Below are 20,480 nucleotides of genomic sequence, written 5' to 3' on the forward strand. Positions count from 1 at the left end.
TATCACTTTAGGTGAAGTGGCAAAATACACTCCAGTACACTTTGCCTACATGTACAAGCCTCATCCTCATCCTGTAAAACAGTATTCAAGGCCGCCCCCCTTCCCTAAACAAAGAGCATCAGTTCGGTGAGTTTTGGAAAAGGCTTATAATTCAGACTGCGTTCCTTCACTTAAAACTATGCGTTCTGAATATATTATGACACATGCAGATTGCCAAGAATGTTGCACACATAGAACATAACACGGAGCTTAGCAACCAGCATATGTTCCTGCGTCCTACAAACGGAAGTACAAAGCGGATTCCTCGTCCATCGCTGTATTTTGGTTTCGTTTCAGGTTGACTTAGTATATTTTTACTGGGCCTGGGCAGGCTGAAGAGCAGCACCCGGTAAAGCAGAAGTGTCGAAATAGAACTGTCATCTGCCATGTCTCCAAACAATCCCACGAGCATTAAGGTTTACTATACCAGTGTCTCTGGCTCCAGGGAGGTAGGTAAAGCCTACATCAAATCAATTCATGAGGTGTGTAACCTTTTGAAACAAATGTGTCGCAAGGATGTATTACTCAAGTATGTCATGATTATATTGTTCTTATAGGAAACTATACAAACAATTTTGTATATGTTCGCAAATTGAAAGAATTGTTCGTATGCAAAGTGGTTTAGCGATGTTTGTAAAAAGTCATCCAAACATTTTCTGATGATGTGAAACTGGAGTTCTCCAGTCCTCTCAATGGAGCATCTCCAACACAGTCATTCAGAAATGTTTTTATGAACGTGACAGAGCCATGTCATGATAATCAGAAATCCACATACAAGAAATTTAAAAAACACTAATCTAAATAGATCTCAGTTACTTAGTCAGTGGTTGCCCTAAAGGTCCAGGATGGATCCGCCTCCAGGACTTATGCGGTGCATCCTTGATGACACATGATGGCTAACGCAAGGGCTTTTGCTTGATTCACCCAGGTGAAGAAGAGGCAGTTCGAAGTTACTCACCTTCTAGATGCTAATCAAGTAAAATATGAGCTAATAGATATATCGATCAGTGAAAACCTTCTTCAAGAGATGCGGCAGAAGAGCGGAAATCCAGGTGCCGTACCACCGCAGATATTCAATGGCGATGACTACTGTGGGGTAAGAGAAAATATCTAATGTTGTTAAATGTTTCCCTTTTTGGCAATGGCGCTTTGCCTGTCACAGTCTATTAGCTAGTTGAGCAAGAGCGTGCATGTCAAACAGTGACAAATAAGTGATGCAGGCATTAGTCAAATCATGCAGCACACACCCGATCACAGCTACCACTGTGTCAAAGTGGGGCAATTTCCAGTAACTGCACTGGGCATGGCTGGCAACAGCACTCAGGTAGGAGAGGGGAAAATTCAGTGGATGCAGATGTCGGGCTTTTCCATTTAACCTTCAAAAAAGAAGCGAGGTTCTAGGTAAGTAAATTCCTTCTTTATTTGTATATATTAAGAAGACAAGAAGGAAGAAACCACCCGCAACCACTCCAGATCCAGCTGTTCCCTTCAACCTGCCCTTCGCAATCTAAATAAAAATTGCTTCACAGAACCTTCCCCATAGCCATGTATTCCACCAACAGCACTAGCAAACTATAAATATGCCAAAGGAGAAGCCCCAACACACCTCCCCTTTATACACATTCCCAGTAATAAAACAATAGCATAACAAAATGCAAATACCATGGATGACCATAACAACAAATGCCACTTAATGATAATTTATTTTTTTAAAATATTTTTATTGCGAAACCATAGAAGGCACTGGTTCTCATAGCCTCTCAGGGCAATCAAGGACAAGATTATCAACATGCGATGTTCAGAGTAAAACACAGCCATATGGGCCCACATCCCGGAGGCAGGGCGGCGTAAATTCAGAGCATGTCTCAAATAAACATAGCCGTACATTAACAATATGTAGCCATCATTGTATTCCGCTGATTTTTATATACATATCCTCTCTCCCACGTCCTTCATATAATCCCACTCCTATCCCTCTGGATAACTACTTTTTGTTATGTTTCCAATAAAACACTGTTTTAACATAGAACAAGGAACAAACCCCCCGTGCGTGGCATCAGTGATAAAGTACGTGAAGAAGTCAGGCTATCCATGCGAGGCCCGAGATGCTGCAGACACTATACCCAGAAGAAGACCTTCGGGAATCAGAGCAAATCACAGCTATGTATAACAAGGAACATTAGTGTGCGTCTAGCAGGGCACTATCCCGGACCAGGGCCCTCCAACCCGTCTCCCTCCCCGTCGCTCTCGGATCCAGGCCCCTCAGGAGTGAACAACTCGGCACTGGTGGCATCTGAATCATCATCCCTCAACCCCTCTATACACATCAACCTCCAGGCAAGCAGGTCGTCCTGTAGTTTCCCATCCCGGCGAGTGCCCTGCATATGTGTCTCCTCAGCCAGGGACCATTCTCTAGCATCTCTCAGCCATAGGGATATCTCGGAAGCCTTCTGCCCCATCCAAGTGATAGCTACGCGCCGCCTTGCCAAGACCAGTAATAATTGTAAAAACTTGTAAGAGAGATTCCTTTTTTTAGGTTTGGGTACTAGGGCCAAGAGACAACGGAGCGGATCCAGTGTAATCTTGAGTTTCGTAGCACGACCAATATGGTCCACCACCTCCCTCCAAAAGGCATTGACCCCTGGGCACTCCCAGGCTAGATGGAAAAATCCCGCCCTCTCCGCCCCACACCTAGGGCAGTTGTGTCGCCTATCTGCAGAGATGCGATTCAGAGAAACTGGGGTCATATAGGTACGGTGGACAAAGTTAAAATGTATCAGCTTGAACCGTGCATTACACGAGACTTTTCGGGTCAAAAACCCAATTCGTTTGCGCTGTCCCGGCTCCAGAGCCACCCCCAAGTCCACCTCCCAGGCAGCCCAGGACGGCGCGGTCGGTGGGGTCGAATCCTGTCTCATGGCCGAGTAGAGCTCGGAGACCAGCCTTCTACCTCTACCACATGATATAAGGATGTCAAGGGTGTGGGTCAGCGGGGGTGCCTCCGGGAACTGACGCCACGTCGTTCTAGCCATTTCCTGGAGCCCTCTGTAGTGTAGGTACTGCCCCCCTCTCAATCCAAAGAACTCCGTGGCTCGTTCAAAGGACACAAAGGAGTCATCTGGATAGAGGTCCACCAAAGTCTCACATCCGCCATTCCACCATTCCCGGTAGGACACATTCTCCTCCATCCGGAGCACCGGGGCCAAGATCCACACCAGCAGCTCCCTATGGAAGGGGGCCCGTTTCAATACCTTCTCGACGAATCGCTGTCAAATTTCCGCTGTGTGTCGTACCACATAGGGCAAGGCCACATCCGCTCCACTTCCCTGCTTCAGAGCCTCTCTCAGAGCCCTCTCGTTCGCTCTGCCCGTCAGCAATTGCAGCTCCCAGTTATCCTCCTCCGCGAACCACTTTGCGGCTGGGAGGAGCTGTGCCGCATAATAATATAGGTCAAACCTCGGGGCCTCGAGGCCTCCCTCCTCCCAACATCGGGTCACCGTGCGCAGAGCAACTCTGCTACGCCCGCCTGCCCAAAGCAGAGACGTGAGGAGCGAATCAAGTGTGCGAAATACTCGGGAAGGAAGCGGACACAGGGTATTTTGCAAAAAGTACAATATCCTGGGGAGCCTCACCATCTTGGCGATTGCCAATCGTCCCATAAGGGAGAGCGGAAGCGTGTTCCAGAAAGACACAGACTTGTGAAGAGTCCGAAGCACTCGGTCGGCGTTGTAAGCCAGCAGGTGCTCGTCGGTCAGGGCCACCTGAATGCAGAGATAGCGGAACGCCTCACGCTTCCATCATAGCCCCAGACACGGGGGATCCGCACTCGGGTTAGGAGCACAGCCCACCAGCGGGAAAATCAAGGATTTACCAAGGTTAATGCGGAGTCCAGAGGCCGCGCCAAAGCGGTCCAGAATCCGCATCAAGGCGGGTAATCGATTCACTAGGGGACATCAAATAGAATAAAGCATCGTCGTCATAGAGGGAGATCACGTTTACGGTGTCGCCCACCGTAATGCCCCACTGCTCAAGCACGGCGCGAACAGAAACCGTCAAGGGCTCTATTGCTAAAGCGAACAGGAGCGGGGAGAGGGGGCACACCTGTCGAGTGCCCCTCCCCAGGGACCATTCCTCCGAGCGGGCCGACCCAAGCCGAACCCTAGCGCGGGGTGCCCCATAGAGCACACGGACCCATTGGCAGAACACCGGCCCGAACCCCGTCCTCTGGAGCATCTCCAGCAGATACCCCCAGTTAACCGTGTCAAAGGCCTTAGCCAGGTCGATTGCACCAGCACATGGGGACCCTCTCTCCCACGTACCTCATGGAGGATATGATTCAGGCGCCGCAAGTTCATCGTTGTATTATGGCCAGGGATAAACCCACACTGGTCCGAGTGGATCAAGTGGGTCATGTGCGGGGCTAGGCGAGTGGCTAATAGTTTAGTGAGGATCTTCGCGTCCGTATTGATCAGGGTGATAGGCCTGAATGCTGAAGGGTCGCAACCATCCCCACCCGGTTTCAAGATCATGCAGACCTCTCCCTGGTTCATAGTAGGTGGAAGAACGCCAGACTCCAGGGCTTCATTATAAACCTGCAACAAGAGGGGGGCCAGGACTCCCCCGAACGAGTGATAAAATTCAGGCGGGAAACGCTGATCTCCTGTAGCGTCAACCCCGCATCTAGTTCCTTCGCCGCTCCCTCCGAGAGGGTCTGGAGATCCAAGTCCTGAAGATAGGGCCGATATGAAGCCTCCGTGACCAAGGGGTCAGCTGCATATACGGTCTGCAGGTGGGATCGAAAGACTTCAAGAATAGCAGATTCCGAGTGCACCATATTGCCACTTGGGGCTCGTAGGGCAACTATCCTCTCCGGTGCAAACTCACGCCGCAGGATCCAGGCCATTAATCGGCCAGATTTGTCCCCTTCGCGGTGAAGACGCTGTCTGTACTGGCCCAAAGTATATTTATCAAGGCGGGTGAGGATGTCATGTACAGACATCTGAGCCGCCTTCTCTGTCTCCTGGTCCGAAGTATCAGGATCCGGGCGAGTCTGAGTGCGCTGAAGCACGACCTCTGCATCCCGTAAATCAGACAGTAGCTGTTTCCGGACCCCATATGTAAGGCTCATACAAGCCCCGCGTACCACCGCCTTCAGGGCCTCCCATCTGGTGGAGTAGGGTAAATCACCACTCCCCCAGTTCAAATCTATGTAATCCGGTAGTGCAGTCACCACGTGGTCTCTTCCCACTCGGTCTTGGAGAATGTCCACCGGCATTCGCCAGGTGCAGGGACGGGCAGCCTGGTCAGCCCACTGTGCCATGCATGTCACCGGGGCATGATCCGACAAATATCGGGCCTGATGTGTAACCGTCAAAGTAAGAGACGGAACGAGATTGGCCGCAAGTACGCGGTCCAATCTACTATGTGTCCCATGCGTCAGGGTATAACAGGTATAGAGCTTCTGAGTGGGGTGGCAGGTCCGCCACACATACAGAGCCCCCAAATTATGCATTACTTCTTGGAGGCGCCAACCCCACCAAGCGTGTCCCCCTAAGTGCGGCACCACGGTCTGTCTCAGGCCTCTCGTCAGCCCCCCAGAGCCCCAGGGAGCAGACGGTTACTCGCTGCAGGGGCACCCTCCCGATGGAGGATCCGCTTCAATATATCGTCAGGGGGAGAGGTGGGCACCGCGATCCCCGTTCACGGGGGCAAGGCAGTCCAGATCGCCGAGGCCGCCCGGCAACTCCCAGCCGCAGAGCAACGCGTGCCTGTCGCAGCCCCCAATGAGAGCAGGCGTGTTCCCCGAAGTGCGGCACTAGAGTCTGTCTCAGGCCTCTCGTCGGCCCCCCAGGGCCTCAGGGAGCAGACAGGCACTCACCGGAGGGACGCTCTCCCAGCGTAGGATCCGCTTCAGTATATCGTCAGGGGGAGGGGTGGGCGCCGCGATCTCCTTTCGCGGGGGTAAGGCAGTCCAGATCACCAAGGCCGCCCGGTAGCATCCAGCCGCACATCCACACCTGTCAGCCGCAACCTCCGATGAGAGCAGGCTCCTCCGAAGCCAGGCCCGACTCCAGATCGGCTGAAGGCCTCGTCCGGATGGGCCACTCCCACTGCAATGCTCCAATGTAGGCCCAGACCACGGCCTCACGTAGATCGCTCCGGAGCCCTCAGGCTGCCCACAGGATCTTTGGCGCAGTTTGCAAGGGTTCCGCGATTCGCCCCTCCAGTACAGGGGTCCCGCTGGTATAAGGGAAGCTTCAGGCTCGCAATTCCATGAATAGACAGCCCAGGCAGGATCTTTTTACAGGATAACTGGGTCTCCGGGATGGGAGCTGGCGGAGCTCATGTCCTGTCGGCCATGCTGCTTGGCCACGCCCCCCACTTAATGATAATTAACATTCAACACCAAATCTTGACATTTGGCAGGCAAATTGTCTTCCTATGAGAGACTCACATACCACTGACTCCTCCAATTGTTTCCTAAATTTCCCTCTTTCTCCATCTATACTTTACCCTTTGGCTCTATTCAATTGTTCCTTTCCTTTCTCTCCCACTCCATCGGTACTCTGTTCGCACCAGTAATCCCATAAACAATAGAAATGGTATCTTTATTGCACCATTTCCCATCATCCAATTTGACCTTTTATTTCTCACCTCCATCATTCTTTTGAGAGAAGAAAATTTGGACTTACCCTTTGGTAGAACTTGTGATATTTTTACCCTCACGCAATCACCAACAGGCACCTTAACACTTCTGTTTTTGCCAACATACTTGGCTTTATTCTTATTTTCTCTTGGTGTAAAAATATTTTAGAGTGCAGCCTATCACTAGTGGGCTGCTTTTATCCTGTTTTTAACAGGTTTAAGACAGTATTAAGTATATTTTTATATCCCTGCTGTGACTCGTATTTCCTGTGTGTTCAGTGGATGGTCTCTGTTTAAAAAGATGAAATTGAACCTACTCAAATTTTTTAATCACAAGTGTTTACTATCTGTTTTATTGATGCTTGCACTTTCATGGCCCTAGTGGCCGAAATAAAGGTATAATGGATGGATGGATATTTTTACCCTCACGTAATCACCAACAAGCACCTTAACACTTCTGTTTTTGCCTAGATACTTGACTTGAGCATGCAATCACTAATCACCCACATTTTATCGGGTTAGTTTTTGGAACGGAAAAGTATCCTGTCCAAGTTCTAAACAATTTGGAAGAAGGAACCCTACCTCTAAGTGATGCACAGTTAATACTTGGGAGTAGTTTTTATAGCCCTAAGAACTTTTATTAGCTTCAGAACACAACCTAACCCATTGCCCTTAGTAGGTTGCAGTTTGTATCTGAGGACTCTAATACACTGCTCAACTAGACCGTTACTCCTACGATGGAATAACAAAGTTTTGGAATGCTTCAAACCCAAATGGTTAAAAATAAATTAAACTGCGAGGGCGGGAATTGACTACCATTGTTAGTGTAAATTGCATCTGGACTTCCTTCTCCAGCAAAAATTGGCCTGCCTGCCTGCCTCGAGCAGAGAAGACCATCGAGGAGGATTAGGACATCGCACTTAACAGGAGATTTTCCCCCATGATGATTGAGCCACATGCCAATGCTGAGACAGAATACATGGACTGCCTGTGGAATCTTCCAGGAGACTGAAGATTGAGGTGACGCATCTCTGGGGCCCAATGAATGTCCCGGATCAAGAGCTATGCTGATTCCGGGAGAGCCCTTGACAGAGAGCTGCATGGCCCTTCTGGTGTGTGGAAGGGAGGAGCTTCAGTTGCCGGGCGTTGGAGATGGTCATGCCTGAGGTGAGATGCCCATGCTTGTGGCTTACTGTCTTAGACTGTGTGCATCCCTGCCCCCTGTGTGTGTGGGGCCCATTTTGCAGCGACACTGCTTCCCTGGTGAGCAAGGGGACTGGTACTGGGCTGGGGCTGTGGGAGGCACAATCTCAGGCCCGGCTTCTGTCTGAGAGGCCTGCGGCATTGAGCATTTTGAAGCTCTGCCACAGGCTCATCCTGCTGAGGTGTGGGGCCTATGGGCCTTGGGCAGTTACAATTTTCCCTCTTTGATCCTCTTTGATCCTCCAGGAGGAAGTGGAACTGACAAGTCTGCTCCTGTGTTGCTAGGCATTTCATTCGTAACCAGGACTTTGGTTACAGCGGAGGAGGAGGGGGTAACTTGGTTTGTACTAGCCCCCAGCCACCTATATCTTTGATACCCTTCCACTTGTCCTTATCATGTAATAGGGAAGAAAAGGGTAGGAGGTCCTTTGAATCTACCAACCCCTTCTCCAACTTCAACATCAATTGATAGAATGTTACAGAGGGTGGTAAAGGTTATCAGCAATGAAATTGACCTCATGGAGAGAAGGCTCTCCCTTAGTTTAATCAACATGAAGTCACCGCCAGGCCACTCACCTGGAGTTCCAGCCCCGGGTCCACTTGCTGCAGGGCCATTAGATTCCGTGCCCCAAACACTACCTGTGGTTAGGAAGAAGCCTGCCTTAAGTTCCACGTCAGACCTCAAACAGTTGAAACATTTGGCCAAAACTGGACGAAAGGGAATTTCAACCCCACTGCCAATCCATGCACCAATTTTTTATTCTGACCACCCCTATCTCCGCGATGCAGAAGGGGGCTCGATTGACTTGTTGAAAAAATTACGTGTGGGGGTGATTTCATTGGAGGACAGCCTAATGAAGATCAAGGACTTTTAATTCAGATGGCGTTTTCACCAGTTATTGCAGAGTTGGACACTATAGAACATATTCTTCTGGCACCCAGTGGTCTAGAGGTGCTTGATAACTTGAACTCTACTGTAGGACCGGCTCTTAAATCCATCAAGGTGGTGGACACAAGGATGGTTGATAATGCCGCCTGCTTATTTCCACCAGCACCAGTTGGTTTAATAGCCAAGGCCCCATATCTTACCAATAATTCTGTAGACTCTCTAATAATCAGTGACGGTTGTACTTATAACTTAAGTAGACAATGTCAAAAGTAGCGGTTTCAGATCCACCACAAGTGGGGGAAAGGCCCTATGGAGAGCCCAGTCCAAACAATCGAGCAGCCTGTGATTAATCTTCCTCCACATGCTTGCTCTTATGTGGTAGTTTTTATTGGGAGTTCCTCAATTACGAAGGGAGCAGCGGGAGACTCATGAGAATTTACTCAACAAGACTCTGCACTGGTTGACCCGGTATAGAAACCTCCCCCTTAACTTGAAAAGTAATATTCTATTGACAAGAACAGTGGTCTTGATTGGCTCGGGTCGTGGATCAGCAAGGTGACTGTATGGTTGTAAATTTCACATCCCCCCTTTTGGTTAAGTATCTAATTGTGGGCAAGTAGGAAGATGTTCGGTTGCCAGCAATTTTCTTCCACTTCCCCTGGGCTTTTTTTATAAATTAAGTTTGCCCACACCTGAGTTTGTACGTGATCCTGCTGCTGTCTTCAACCCTCCACCTCTTTCGCCATTTGGCATTCCAGTACATAATCGCTATGATGTGCTAGTTGATATAGACTGACACGAAGATACAGGGAAGGAGAGCTTAAGATCTGCAGTTGTACAGGATTCTGCGAATTGGACTTTCGATCCCTTTGCCTCTTAGAACATTGCTGGTCTTCAATCCAAACTTTCTAATCCAGAGTGGTGTAATTTCATTGACTCTTATGATATATGTCTGTTCCAAGATACCTGGTTCACCACTTTGCTTTATCGTCTAGGGTTTGCAAATTATAGCGAGATGGGTGTTTCTTCAGGAAGAGGTAGGACCTCAGGGGGTGTCACAATATGGGTTAAAAACACTCTCCATGCTCCTAATAAAGTTAAGTTGGCTTTGCCAGATATAGTAGACATCAGCTTAGTATCTTTTGATTGCATATCCTGTCATGTTTATAATATCTATTGTAGACTGAAGAGTGGTAAACCGGAGTCATTGGGGTTAGTTTTTTAGCTGCACACACAGCTGCACTTCCCTCTCAATTAATGAAAATAGTAGGTGGAGACTTTAATTGTCAGTTTGAACCGTTGGATGCACTTCTTAATCTGCATTCTTTCTAAGAGGACCAAGCATGGTCCATACCCCCATTGACAATCACTACAGAAGTTAGATGATCCCTCCTGGCAGTCTAGTTAAATGCTTTCACCTTAAATGTAAGCCTTAGGGCATGTAACTGTAGGACCGCTTCAGATATGGAAGGATGCCAAACATTTAACCAGCTCCAGGGATCTAGCCTTTTGGACTACTTCCTTCTGGGTGCTCAGGTCTGACCTGCCCTTATAGACATGACAGTGTTATCTTGCACTGATAGCAACCATAATCCGTAAATGCCCGTAGTTTGACTCGTCCATGATGATCTCTTCAATAGAAGGTTGGCCCTATCTACTAACAGGTGTGGGGTTAAATAGAGTGCTTTTTGCCTGTCTGAAGAATTAATTGGTAGCATATATAACTGTGTTGTCGGAGGAATAGATGACATTCTGCTATTATTAGAGCAGTCCCATCATGTGCTGTGTGACTTGGCTATACTTGTGAATGTTTCTTTCGTAAATCAGTTAGGGGGTGGAAGGATCCCTTGTCCTGATAACGATTTGTATTGTTCTGGATTCGAGTCATACACGGTGTGTATAAAAATACCGATAATGAGAAGGAAATTTGCCATTTGATCGCAGATAACGAACAATGAGCATGGTTGCAAACCAGGCATTTGAGTATGTGGTTTTGACTGCAAGATGTAGTGATCGATAAAGTATTGCCATATTTGTATGTTGCACGTTAATATAAAATGCACACTTTTGATCTATGTCCAACTACCTTCCCCAAGGTTACCTACATCATTTGTATTTACAGGCACAACATTGACCTCCAAGGCGTAAAGGACTAACACGTCGCCTTACCACTCACATACCACACGGTCCTGAAGAAAGCCCACTGACCTTTCTAGGCGAATAGGGCTGAAACATGATGACCTTTTAATTTCACGAGAATTGATATTGTGAGAATCTTAACAATTCTCTTTACGCATATCTACTATATTTTCACTGTTGACTCGAATCCAGAACAATAAAAATCGTTATCTGGCTGTCCGAGTTATTTTAATCTCACAATCACCACTTATCACTGAACACTACTGCTTTTAACCTTGGGTTACTACCTCCAGGTGGAGGCTGCATACCAACCAACCCTGTGATTATGCAGACACAAGAGTAATATAGCGGAGAACCAAGATATACCGCTACCAGAAAACATCTACTCACGTGCATAAGGGTTTTTTACCAAGGGACATACCACCTACCTGTAAAATGCAGGTTAGCAGGACAAGTGATCCTTCCACCCTAACTGATTTACGAAATTACATTTCAAGGAAACTGGATGGATCACGTATTTTTTCCTTCTCCCTCCTCAATGATTGATGAGTATACTTGTGAATGCCCATTAGCAGCTGTTTTCCAATCAGGAGTTCTTTTATATGGAATCTTGTCGCTAGGGCAAGAGGCAGAAACCTCCTACTTGGTATAGTCAGCTGTGCAGAACAACTAGGTTAGCGTTGTCAAATGCCATCAAGCAGCAAGAACAATTGAAAGTTCAGGAGGCTCGAAAGGTACGCAAATCTAGTATGCAAGAGGCTTATAGAGACTGGGAAACTAAAAGTGGGAACCCTGCTGGTATCTGTAAAAAGAAGTGACTCTTATTAATTTTGGAATACAGTTGCTACTTGTAGCTCGGTGGGGTGCCACCAATTCAAAACCATATACCGATGAATGATTGAGCTGTGCATTTTTCCAATTTGTATTCTCCTTATGAACCCAGTGTATCCCATGACATTGATTCGTCCATATTTGATAGCAGGACTGAGGCAACTCCATATGTTATTCTAAGTGACCCTCCTGATTACCAAGTTATACTACCAAGGAAGTTTTACTAGCAATCAGTAAGATTGTTCCTCATAAAGCCCTAGGATTGCCAAAGTCCCAGGAGATCTTTGCCTGAGGTGTGAGGTCCCTACTTTTCCCTCGTCTTTCTTGCTATAATGAGGTTTGGGGCTTAGATTATTCCTATTTTTAAGAACGGAGCTCGGGACCTCCCAGCCAATTACAGGCATATGCGTTTAATTGATTGTATCCAAAAATTCTTTGCAAGATTCGTCCTGAATAAGCTTCAAGAGTGGACATCACCTACACAGATTCTCCCCCCGCTGCAGGCAGGATTTAGATACCGGACAAGTACTTTACACCAAGTCCTTCAGTTTCAGCTTCATTATTGGAAAAATGTCTTATTTGAGTGGGGACGGTTATATGTGGTGTTCGTTGATCTCAGACCAGCTTTTGATGTGATTTCCCACTCTAAATTATGGCAGGTTTTTGATGATCTGGGGATGCCACACTAAATGAATATAATTAAGCAACTGCACAAAGGTAACTTCACCCAAGTAAGATGTAGCCAGATGGGAGAATTAACCAAGTCCTTCCCTGTCAAGAGAGGGTTAAACAAGGATGTGTCCTTGCGCCAACCCTGATGCTCCGACTCTTGCAAACATCATGACTTCGGCCCTGCTGTTTGCAGATGACACACTCCTTATCTCGAAATCCCCCATTGAACTCCAAAAGATCCTGGATAGATTTGACACATTTTGTAGCCTTTGAGGTTGGACATTAATGTTGCTAAAACCAAATATATGGTTCTCAACCCTTGTAAAACTTCACGCCCCAACAACACCCTGATAGGGTCTCCCTCGGAACGCGTTTATACTTTTGGGTACTTAGGAGTTACATTTACTGAACACTTTAATTGGCAAGCCATATAATAAGGAGAAGGTTAAGGTTAGAGTAAACATCAGGAGGCATTTTAAAGTTACATAAGGGCTCACCTTTTCACCCTATTTCTTCTGCTATTCAAATCTATAATCGTCAAGCATTCGAATCAGCTTTAGAGACACAGGAACGTGTCTATCCTAGGATTGATGGACAATCATTTTATGCAAGTGTTAACTGGCCTTCCTATAAGTACCCCATTGCTCACATTAAAACTAGATATGAGGCAAAAAAATATAACAGATAATATTAGGCTATGGTTTTTACTATATTGGAAGAGACTTTGGTCTACTCCCGAGTTAGCAGCTTACCAGGCAGGGTTGTTGGAGATATTACTTAGGGTAGGTGCAGATGATGTTTCATGGCTGAAGTATGTACGAGTTACCTTCTTTAATATTGGTTTAGGTCAACTTTGAGATGCTCCTTTAGAGGCCTGTGCAATCTCCAAGGCTCAAGTTAAGAATGCTTACCTGCTACACAACATGAGTTTACAGCATAGCCAGACCAATGTTGGATCCATCACCTTGGCATTTCTCCAACAGAAAGATAGCTACAAGTGAGGGATTGTTTTGGACAGAATTGAGCTGGCAAATGCAAGGAAATTATTCCTGCAGTTTAGATATGGGCCCCTCTCTCTCTCCACTTTCACAAGCAGATTGGGGGGGGGGGGGTGTAAGGCAAGGACCCATTCTCAGTTATGTCCTTCTTTTTTTAGAAGCAAATGAAACACTAGAGCATGCTCTACTCTTTTGTCCAGCGTACCAAGGTGCTAGGAGAGAGTACATTTGTCCATCATGTCGCAATCCTGGAATCAGAATGTATAGAGACGCTCTGAGAATTTTAAACAGTGACACTTCCCAGTGTGTAGTCTTTGCGGTTTCACGATTCTTATTGACCATGTGGAGGGTCAGGCAAAATAATTTAAAAGGAATGTATTACCTAGTATTGCCAAAGATGGAACTAATAAGATTCATGGTGGAGACTGTCTTATGAAAACTTTATGCTGTTTTTTATTTTTTTTATGATTTTAATATTATAGTTATGTCTTAATGAATTTATATATTTTTATGTTATTTTTAATTACTGCAATTTATATGGGATATTTTATTGCATGAACTTTGATGGCAAAAAATGCTGAATAAAGTGTGTTGTCTTGTCTTGACTCAAAAATTTCTAATATTTTAGACTAGTAGCTGTTTGTACAATTTAACTTCTGGCCATCGTCTGAAAAAATCCATGACTATAATACCATACTTAAATATTTCCACATACCACAATAGGCTCAATAATGTCCATGGCCAACTTATTCTAAGCTTTATTGGGAACAGCAACACCCTCAAAGGACTAGGAACAGTGTGTATTTATTTATTTATGTATTTATTTATTTATTAAGGAGTTTTATATAGAACTGGCCAGACCTGAGGGTATCAGCGCGCTTTACAACAGTTATAATGCAGGAATCCCAAACTAAGGCATATGTATACATGTTGGTTCAGAAGTCCCAGTGTGAGGTGCAACAATGAGACATTGAAATCCTGAGAACCTCGCAGAGTGCGCGTTGTCTAGGGCGGAATCATTTTCCGGGAGGGAGCGCGCGGGGAGGGGAGTTGGAGCGCTTGGAGGAAGTAGATTTTGGTGACAAAGTGTCATGGTGCAGCAGAATGCAGGTATGTGCCCGTTAGCAATGGTTAGCTGTTCGGGAATGCACAGTTGAGGAAGAGGTCTTTTAGGAGTTTTTTAAATTTTATAAAGGACGGGATGGTCCTAATATCTGCTGGGATGGAGTTCCAGATTTTGGGTGCATTTCCTGCGAAGAATCATGCAGTGTTTTTTTGTTTGCGTGTTTTCATCTGGATGAGCAGTAGGGAGGTGGAGCTCCTGAGGTTCCTTGTCTGGCCGACCTTTTTGAGTTTGGAGGCCAGGTAGTCAGGTTTCCCTGTGTGGAGGGCTTTATGCGTGAGGCAGGCAGTTCTGAAGCTGACAGGCAGCTCTAATGGGAGCCATTTTAGTTCTTTGAGTGCGGGTGCAAGGTGCTCAAATTTCCTGACTCCGGTGACCATTCTGGCTGCTGCATTTAGAGTTATTTTGAAGGGGGCTAGGTGGGATTTTGCTATTCCAGTGAGCATAGCATTTCCATAGTCGAGTCTAGATATCACCAGGGATTGGGTGGCTTGTTTGAGGTCTTTGGGCGGGATGAAGGGTTTTATTTTGTTAAGAAGCTTCAGATTGAGATAGGCACTCTTCACAGAGTTCTTGATGTGTCTGCCTATGGCAAGTTTGGGGTCTAGGGTGATTCCTAATGATTTTATGGAGTTGGCCGGAGTGAGATTACCATTGAGAGCATTGATTGATTTAAGTCATTCCATGCTTTGGGGGTTTTCTTTTTAGTTGAAGATGAGGAGGATTTCGGTTTCGTCTTGGTTGAGTTAGAGGTGGTTCATTGATAACCAATGTTGGACTTCTTTGAGAGCGTTATTTAGTCTCTGAATATCTTCAAAGGAGAAGGTTTCCAGATAGATCTGGGTGTCATCTGCATAGAGGTGGGAGGTGATGTAGGCTATTTTGAGTGAGGAGGTGAGGGGTTCCATATAAATGTTGAATAATTGAGGGGAGATCACTGATCCTTGGGGGACGCCTCTGTTGACGGGGTGTGAGTCGGACATGAAGGTTTTGAATTTTATCCTTTGGGAGCGGTTGTGTAAGAAGGAGGAGAACCATTGTAGGACCACCTCGTCTACACCTAGCCTGTTTTGAAGAGCCTTGATGAGTAGATTGTGATCCACCGTGTCAAAAGCTGCCGATAAGTCCAGGAGGATGAGTAGGCAGCATTTGTCAGTATCTAGAGACGATGTTAAGCATTGCGGTCTCGGTGCTACAGCCTTTTCTGAATCCCGATTGGTGGGGATCAAGAAGGTTGATGATGGCCATGTGCTGAGTCAGTTGTAGAAGAACGCACTTTTCAAGGATTTTGGCAAGGAGGGGGAGATTGGAGACGGGTCTAAAGTTGTTCAGATTGTTGGTGTCAAGACCTGTTTTTTTCGGGAGTGGTGTGACATGGCCAACTTTGAGGCAGTTAGGTATGACGCCGGTTCTCAAGGAGCTGTTTATGATCTTGCACCAGAATGGAGCTATGGAGAGTTTCAGCTTTTTTGTCAATTGGGTGGGTATAGGATCTAGTGCATGAGAGGCGGGTTTGGAGGTGGCGATCAGTTTGAGAATCTCAGTTTCGGTTATGGGGTTGAAGGATTTCCAGGCTTTCATGGGGTGCTTGCATGTGTTGGCTTCGGTTTCTGGGGGTGGGTTTATGCATGAGGGGTTGGGGTTGAGGTCTAGAGAGAGCTCAATCTTGATGACTTTGTCTTTAAAGAAGTTGGCGAAGTTGTCGCACAGGTCTTTGGTTGCCTTACCTGAGTTAACGTAGGGATTGGATGTTTGTTGTCTGATGATGTTGAATAGTTCTTTGGGTCTGCTTTTTGCGTTGTCCAGGGTGGTGCAGTAGAAGGTGGTTTTTCGTTGTTAATGTGTTTTTTGTATTTTCTTTGGGTTGCTTTGAGCTGCTCGTGGAGGCTTGTGGAGGGGTCGTTCCTCCATAGTCGTTCTGCAGCTCTTAGCTGTCTTCTTTCAGCGTTGATGTCTGATTTGAACCAGGATCTGGATGGAATGTTCCTAGTTTTTTTTAGTTTCAGGGGGGCTAATTGATCTATGATGGAAGTCATAGTAGAGTTAAAGTGAGTGGTGAGTGCGGTTGTAAAGAGATCATTAGTGGCGATAGGTAGGAGTGAGAATACCCTTTTTTCAAAGTCAGCCAAGGAGATCCGTCTAAGATTTCTCATCCATTTGGGGGGGTCATGGGTGGGGAGTTCATATGTGATTGGTTGAGTGATGTGGAATAGGATAAGGTGGTGGTCAGACCAGTCAACGGATAGGATATGATCGACTGTGACAGTGTCCCGTTGGGAGATGCTGGCATCAAGGACCGCTCCTTTGCTATGGGCAACTTCTGAACAGTGCTGCATAAGGTTGTTGCTATGCAGCAGCTCATTTAGGTTCTGGATTACCAAGTTGTTGTTTTCATTCCAGTGTAGGTTCAGGTCTCCCAGAATTAGGTTGTTGGCGTCTCGGAGTGAGCAATGAGCAATCAGGTCAGACAAATGTTCTGTGAATGCGGTGGTGTTTCCTGGAGGATGGTATAGGAGATGGCACTGGAATGTCTTGTTGTCGCTTGTGTTGATGTTGGCGGAAAGGCATTCACAGGTGTTATAGTTAAAGGTGTCAATTTCTGTCCCAGATATATTATTCTTATGAATGATTGCTATACCTCTGCCTTTTTGGTCTATTGGATCTTTGTTGATGTTTACAAAGCTTGGTGGCAGGAGAGTGTCCATGATTGGTGTCGAGCATTCGTTTAGCCACGTTTCGGTGATGAAGGCTATGTCTATGTCATGGGTGAGGATGGATTCTGCTAGCTCTGTTGCATGTTTATTGGCAATCTGCAGTTTATGAGCATGCAGTTGGTGGTGTGTGCCTCTTTGTTGAGGTTCTTTTTAAGGGGGGCCCTGAGGATGTTGGTAAGGGAGGCTGGGGGTCTAGGGTGTTTAGGCGGGGAGTGGTCCCTTCTGAATCCGGTGAGGGTTGAGGGGTCGCGGTTGATGGGGTGTCATATGAGGAGGCAAGATCTGTTGCTTCACTCTCAACAAAGCTATTCTAGTTCTGCTGGTATGGTCCAGGTTCCGATTTTGATTCGAGAGGGGGGTTGGGAGCCCCCTTTGGCGGGGAGTCGTGGGGAGCGATTGGTGAGTGGGGTTGTTCACGATGGGCGTGTTGCGGGGATTTTGGTGTGGTTTACAGAGCGAGGCGAGGTTAGTAGGATTTTGTTGAAGCCCTGAATTACAATAGCCAGCTGGCTTTCAAGCAGGGTGAGATGCTGACCCGTCTCTTCAGGGGTGGTGGTAGGGTGGCTCTGAATGGGGTCCTCCCGAGAGGGGGGTGTCCTGACGCTGCTGTCCTGATGCCTAGTTGATATTGTGTTGTCCGTGTGGTCCTTGAGCGGGGCTGAGGGTGCAGCATGTTGAGGGTCAAGGTGTGGCTGCCGCGTTCTTATGAGTGTGGATTTAGGGAAGTAGATGGGAGTTGTGGACTGTGTGTTGCGGTCCATCATAGTAGTTTGAGGGTGTAGTAGGTGGGGGTGGTCAAGGAGACGGTCGGTTGGGGGGGAGCCGTGTTCTTGGTGGCAGCTGTGAGGGTGATGTCACGTGCCGGAAGCCTAGTGTTCTTAATGGGGGGGATGTGAGTGGTTGGGGTGCTCTGCTGGAGGGCCCGACTTTCCAGGGAGAGGGGTTGGGTTGGGTGGGGAAGGAGGGCATGATCAGAGGTAGACCAAAGTGAGGGGAAGAGTGCTTCAAAAGCCTCTAGGTTGTCGTTGTTAGCTTGGATTAAGACTGTGCCAGTGGGGCAGATGGTCACAGAAGTATTCCCCCTCTGCCTCTAGCGGTTGGGGATAGAGATCGTTAGTTGGCAGCTAAGAGGTGTATTCTTCGTTTTGGAAATGTGTAGTTGTGATCGGATGATAGAGTTCCACTCTTCGGGTCTTTCAGTGTGAAAAATGAGATGCATTTTAATCTGGACTTTGGAGGAGCAGTGATATATGTCGGTGAATAGTGATTCTGGGTGCTGTCTAATCTGTTTGTGTTTGAGGTTTTTTTTAGCTTTGGGTGAGAGGTTGGGGGGAAGCTGATCGCGTAGGAGTTTGGGCCGTGCGGTTTTAGGTAGTTTGAAGTGGTCAGAATGTGGTGGTTTGGTATGACAGAAGGCATTTTGTCTATATTGGATGGGGGCTGCCTCCCAATTAGTGAGCGACGGGTCTGGGTGGCCAGTGAAGTAGGTCGGAGGTTAGCCCTGGGCAGCCATTGGAGGTTATGCTGCAGAGCTTGTCAGTAGTAATGTGACAGATTATTTATAGTTCTCGTGGTTTCTGTTAGGTTAAGTAAGGTCTTGGGTTGACAGGACTCACGGCAGTCAAATGTAGTTCTCCGGTGCAGTTTACGGGGGTTAGATCTTGGCAGCCATCAAGGCCAAGGGGGCACACAGCTTTGGAAAGGGGTGCGCAGCAAAGCTCGTTGGCGGCTCGCTGTTAGCTTTAACTGCTTTCCCAGTGCTTGCTTATTAAATAGTTTGGTCCTGTCCCGGGTCCTTGAATTATTGGGCCTCTCGTGGGTCAAATGCTGCTCCCCGGTTTAAATTCTGGGGGTTAGCTTTTTTGCGGCCATCTTGGGGTCAGGCCATGGGGTCCTAAAGCTTGTAGGAGCGGCAATCACTCTGTTGCCAGGGCCCACATCACTACCTGGCTGCGATTGGAAGGTTCGCCCCTCTTTGGAATGGTGGTGGCTTACCTATGCTGTTTGGTCACCCTGAGGGTTCAGGGCCAAGGGCAGCCATCTTATGGTCAGGCACTGGAGGTTCCATTCCGGGGCTCATCTTATCTCGCGATTTGCTTTCAGATCCTGTTTGGTTCAAGCTTAGTTCCTGGGTCCCGTATTGGAGGGACTCTCATGGGTCCGGGGCAGATCCCTGATGTAGTTATCCTCGAGTTAGCACTTGGCGGCCATCAAGGCGTCAGGCCATGATGTCAGACAGCTTGGGTAAGCAGCGTGTGGTAGCGCTAATAGTAAGTTAACAGTAAGTTGATACTTGTATCTTTTGGCACAAGACATGCAATCATGCACAAAATACTCAATACTTTTGTCCATAACTGGCCAATAAAAATGTTCCCCGATCCTTCTTTTCATAGCACACTTCCCTATGGCCCCTCGTGGGCCAAAGACACAACTTGGGAACAGCAATAGCCTCAACAGGACTAGGAACAGTAAGTTGATACTTGTATCTTTTGGCACAAGACATGCAATCACACACAAAATACTCAGTACTTTTGTCCAAACCTGGCCACCAAAAATGTTCCCTGATCCTTCTTCTCCTAGCACACATCCCTATGGCCCCTCGTGAGCCAAAGACAAAAATGTGTTTTTTATCCAAAGAGGCACAAAACACACATCTGAAGGAAAAAGGAGATTATTGATAGTGGACATTTCTTCAAACACATGCTTGTACTTGTTATCTGACCCATCACACAGCTCCCAGGAAGGCCTTCTTGAAGAATATAATTCCTAACCATCACCAAATCCTTATCCTGATTAATTGTAGTCAACTATTCATCCTGTGACATGGCACCCTCGGTATGATATTCCACTGTGAACACAGACACTAAGTAAGTCTTCCCCAACCTGTTGGAGTCAGTCCTCAGGAAGACGAAAAAGAAAATCAACCAACAAATATTTGGCTCTAGGAACATATTCCACTCTATAATTCTACTCAAGTAATCTATATTGCCACCTGGAAATCCTCAGAGTGGCCCTGCGTCCTCCTTTAGTGGTGAAAATGTTTAATGTTTATAAGAGGTTTACGATCTATCGGAACAGTAAAATATGCCCCATAAGTCCGGCTTGAAGTGAGAGATGCCAAACCAACAAGCTAGAACTTCTTGTTCCACTACAGAATAAGATGGTTCAGCTCCTATCTGACTCCTGGAAGCAAGAGCAACAACTTCCTCTCTTCCATTATGCTTCTG

At 46.9% G+C, this 20,480-nt stretch overlaps 1 protein-coding gene across 1 annotated transcript in view; it reads left to right on the forward strand.

Annotated features, from left to right (window-relative positions):
• The first annotated feature begins 398 nt into the window (after positions 1-398).
• LOC144827706 (SH3 domain-binding glutamic acid-rich-like protein 3) overlaps positions 399-20,480 on the forward strand; it is a 54,519-nt gene continuing 34,437 nt past the window's right edge. Inside the window, exons 1-2 of the mRNA XM_078685918.1 lie at positions 399-488; positions 968-1,135. Of these exons, the coding sequence (XP_078542044.1) occupies positions 426-488; positions 968-1,135 (231 nt within the window). The 5' untranslated portion in view covers positions 399-425. The remainder of the gene's footprint in view (positions 489-967; positions 1,136-20,480) is intronic.

Source organism: Lissotriton helveticus, chromosome 4_1 (assembly GCF_964261635.1).
Source record: "Lissotriton helveticus chromosome 4_1, aLisHel1.1, whole genome shotgun sequence".
Taxonomy (NCBI): Eukaryota; Metazoa; Chordata; class Amphibia; order Caudata; family Salamandridae; genus Lissotriton; species Lissotriton helveticus.